At 39.1% G+C, this 3,731-nt stretch overlaps 1 protein-coding gene across 1 annotated transcript; it reads right to left on the bottom strand.

The window, feature by feature from the left end:
* Window positions 1–217: 217 nt before the first annotated feature.
* Window positions 218–1,881, bottom strand: LOC308526930 (uncharacterized protein; the record flags this gene model as incomplete). Its single annotated transcript, XM_081102210.1, has 2 exons — window positions 218–426; window positions 1,623–1,881. The coding sequence occupies 2 exons, from the start codon at window positions 1,879–1,881 to the stop codon at window positions 218–220; spliced, it is 468 nt and encodes a 155-aa protein (XP_080958336.1).
* Window positions 1,882–3,731: the final 1,850 nt, after the last annotated feature.

The raw sequence follows: 3,731 nt of genomic DNA on the forward strand, positions 1-3,731 counted from the left end.
TTTATACTGTCAAACTGATATGTGGTTTGATATCTAGGGGAAAGGACCACCAACCATTTCATGCAGATTTTTTGCATGTGGACTGAAGGTACTCTTGACATTCACTTTTGCTATAGAGAAACAGAATGAGTAAATGATTTATTTATTTTTTTGCCAAAGGTAAGTAAAATATTTAATTTGATTCTTCTGCGGGTGTGGGAGGAATTAAAGTAGGTCTTTATTTTGTCCTCATCATCTGTATGAATTCTTTATAGTTGATTTGACCACCTCCATCAATATCTCCTTCTCTGATGATTTCATCTACTTCGTCATCTATGAGTTTTTCTCCTAAGTTTGTCATAACATGACATACTTGTGATGCACTGATGCAACCATTGCCATCCCTGTCAAAAACTTGAAATGCCTCGAGGATTTCTTCTTCACTGTCTGTGATACCATTATAATAACCTGGTTATTATTAGCAGAAAAGTAATAAAGAGGAGACTAAGTAATATAGGCATGCCATGCCCTGGCTGGTTTTGCTCAGTGAATAGAGCATCAGCCTACGGACTGAAGGGTCCCATGTTGGATTCCGATCAAGGGTACCTGCCCGGGTTGCGAGCTTGCCCCCCATTATTGGGTGTGCAGGAGGCAGCCGATCAATGATTCTCTCTCATCATTGATGTTTCTATCTCTCTCTCCCTTTCCCTTCCTTTCTGAAATCAACAAAAATATATTTAAAAAAATAACCTGGTTATTATTAACAGAAAGTGAATAAAGATGAGACTAGGTAATATAGGCATGCCATGCCCTGGCTGGTTTGGCTCAGTGGATAGAGCATCAGCCTGTGGACTGAAGGGTCCCAGGTTGGATTCCAATCAAGGGCACATGCCTGGGTTGTGGGCTCAATCCCCAGTAGGGGGCATGTAAGAGGCAGCCGGTCAGTGATTCTCTCTCACCATTGATGTTTCTATCTCTCCCTCTCCCTTCCTCCCTTAAATCAATAAAAAGATATTTAAAAATATACATATATACTAGTAGGCATGCCATTTATACAGCTTTGTCAGGAAACTGCAGTTAAGATTCTCTAAGTCCGTCCCCCCAGAATCACTGGGGGAAAGGAATTGATGATAGATACATGCCCAGTAAGATGTGGATGACAAGGGAAGATGCTTACCTGTCAGTCATATCTGGGAATGAGTCAGTGGCCAGAATAGAGTGGTGACTGAGAGCGTGGGGAAGATTTGATATTTAAATTCCTGAACAAAGGAGACTTCTCTTCCTCTTGCCCTTCCTGCTTGCCTGTGGTCCTGGGACTCCTATTGCAGGGACCACACTCCCTTGCATTCGCCCATGTGGCTCAGGGCCACATGGGACCCACACAATGGACTGATGGAATGAATCTAGCCGGATGCTCTGCCGACTCAACTCTACCATCAAATGGCAGCTCTGGACACTGGCCCAGTGTTTGGCTCTGCTGAACACCCAGCTGCATCCTTTTCAGGACTGGTTTAAATACAATGGGATTTTACAAACCCAGAAATGTAATTCCACGCCAATAAAAACCATTCATTCTTCTGTGTGGATTTTAGAAAATTCATTTTCTGAAGATATCACAAGAGCCACCCACTGATTGGACCCACTGATTTCTCCCTCAACATCTGTATCTTTCCTTTTTCTAGCCATCATAGTAAAAAATTCTGGGAAGTCAATGGCACCATTACCATCAGCATCCACTTCATGGATCATATCCTGCAATTCGGTTTCTGTTGGGTTCTGACCCAGGGACCTCATGATAGTGACAAGTTCTTTTGCTGTGATGGTGCCATCACTTCTTTTGTAAAATAGGGAAAAGGCTTCCTTGAATTCAGCAATCTGTTCTTCAGTCAGTTGGTCGGCCATGGTGGGAAGGAAGAAAGGAAGGAAGGAAGGAAGGAAGAAAGGAAGGAAGGAAGGAAGGAAGGAAGGGAGGAAGGAAGGAAGGAAGGAAGGAAGGAAGGAAGGAAGGAAGGAAGGAAGGAAGGGTTGTGGTGCGTCCTCCGCCATGCCTCCTGCACTTCCACCCTACTAGAGACTCCCAGCCCAAATGCCCAAGGTATATTACTCTTGACCACCTCCTTTCTCTTTGCTTATACAATATTGTTTATGGGGGAAAAAAAAGATGAAATCAAGGTTGAGGTATTTTTCATGTTTATCTAAATTTAAGAAAAAAAATGGAACCATCATGCATAGCTGTGATTTCTATCATGATCTGTTATTTTTATATGTAATGGCAGAGTTTGTAGTTTTGTCTTGTCTGCAAGCTTACCAAGACTGCTTTTAGCATACAATTGAGAATTGCTTTGCCATCCTTTCCTGTTACCATTTCCATAAAAGTGTGTACTAGCCTGCTGTCACTCTTTAGTCTGTTGTCACTAAACATGTACATTGCTCTGAGATATAAATCTTCATCTTCAGGGGTATAATGGGATGTAGATGGGTAATCTAAATTTTTTAAGATGAAAAAGCAAGTAAAAACCTATTCCATAAAATCTCATGACATGTTGTATACCTGAAAAAGAATTCTTATGGAACCCCTTCATCATGGTAGCAGCTGTGATTTCAATCATTTTTAAATGATGTATTCTACCTAAAGGGGTTGATCGCATACTTTATGCAAAATTAGAGTTCCCAAATATATTTACTTGTCTTATTTTGTCACCAGATGAATGAAAACGTATCTGATGCTCTTTATAATGGCTAAAACAATGCCATACACTTCATCATTGTAAAACAGCTTCTGCCCTTGAAGCCTAGCCTGAATCACTATGATCCACACGGTGGATGCATTTCTTCCCAGTAACAAGCTATAACTACATGGAATTGGCATTGCAGCTTTTAAAAAATGTATAGTAATTCTAGAAGGAAAGTACCACAACATAGTAAAGGCCATATATGATAAACATTCAGCCAATATTATACTCAATGACACAAAAATGAAAGCTTTTCCTTTAAAATTAGGAATAAGACAAGGATTCCCATTCTCACCACTCTTATTCAACATGGTTCTGGAAGGCCTAGCCAGAGCAATAAGGCACGAGAAAGAAATAAAGGCATCCAAATTGGGAAGGAAGAAGTAAAGTGTCACTTTTTGCAGATGACATGATTCTGTACATAGAAAACCCTAAAGATTCCACAAGAAAATTATTAGAAACAATAAACAATAAAGCAAAGTTGCAGGATACAAAATCAATGTACAAAAATACACTGCCTTCTTGTATGCAGTGAAACTTCAGGAAAATAAATGAAAAAATAATTCCTTTTGCAATTGCAAACAAAAGAATAAAATACCTAGGAATAAACTCAACAAAGAACATGAAAGAGCTATACACTGGAAACTACAAAGCATTATTAAGAGAGATTAAAAAAGACACAACAAAATGGAAAAATTCCCCGTGTTCATGGATTGGAAGAATCAGCATAGTTAAAATGGCCATATTACCCAAAGCATTATACCGATTTAATTTAATACCCATCAAAATCCCAATGTCATTCCTTAAAGAAATAGAACAAAAAAAAATCATCAAATTTGTATGAAACTCCAAAAGACCCTGATAGCCAAAGCAATCTTGAGAAAAAAGAATGAAGCCAGAGGTATTATACTACCTGACTTCAATTTATACTACAGAGCTATGATAATCAAAACAGCATGGTACTGGCAGAAAAATGGAAATGGAACATAACAAAGAGCCCAGATATAAAACCACATGTTT

This window comes from Myotis nattereri (genome assembly GCF_964212035.1).
Source record: "Myotis nattereri genome assembly, chromosome: 11".
Taxonomy (NCBI): domain Eukaryota; kingdom Metazoa; phylum Chordata; class Mammalia; order Chiroptera; family Vespertilionidae; genus Myotis; species Myotis nattereri.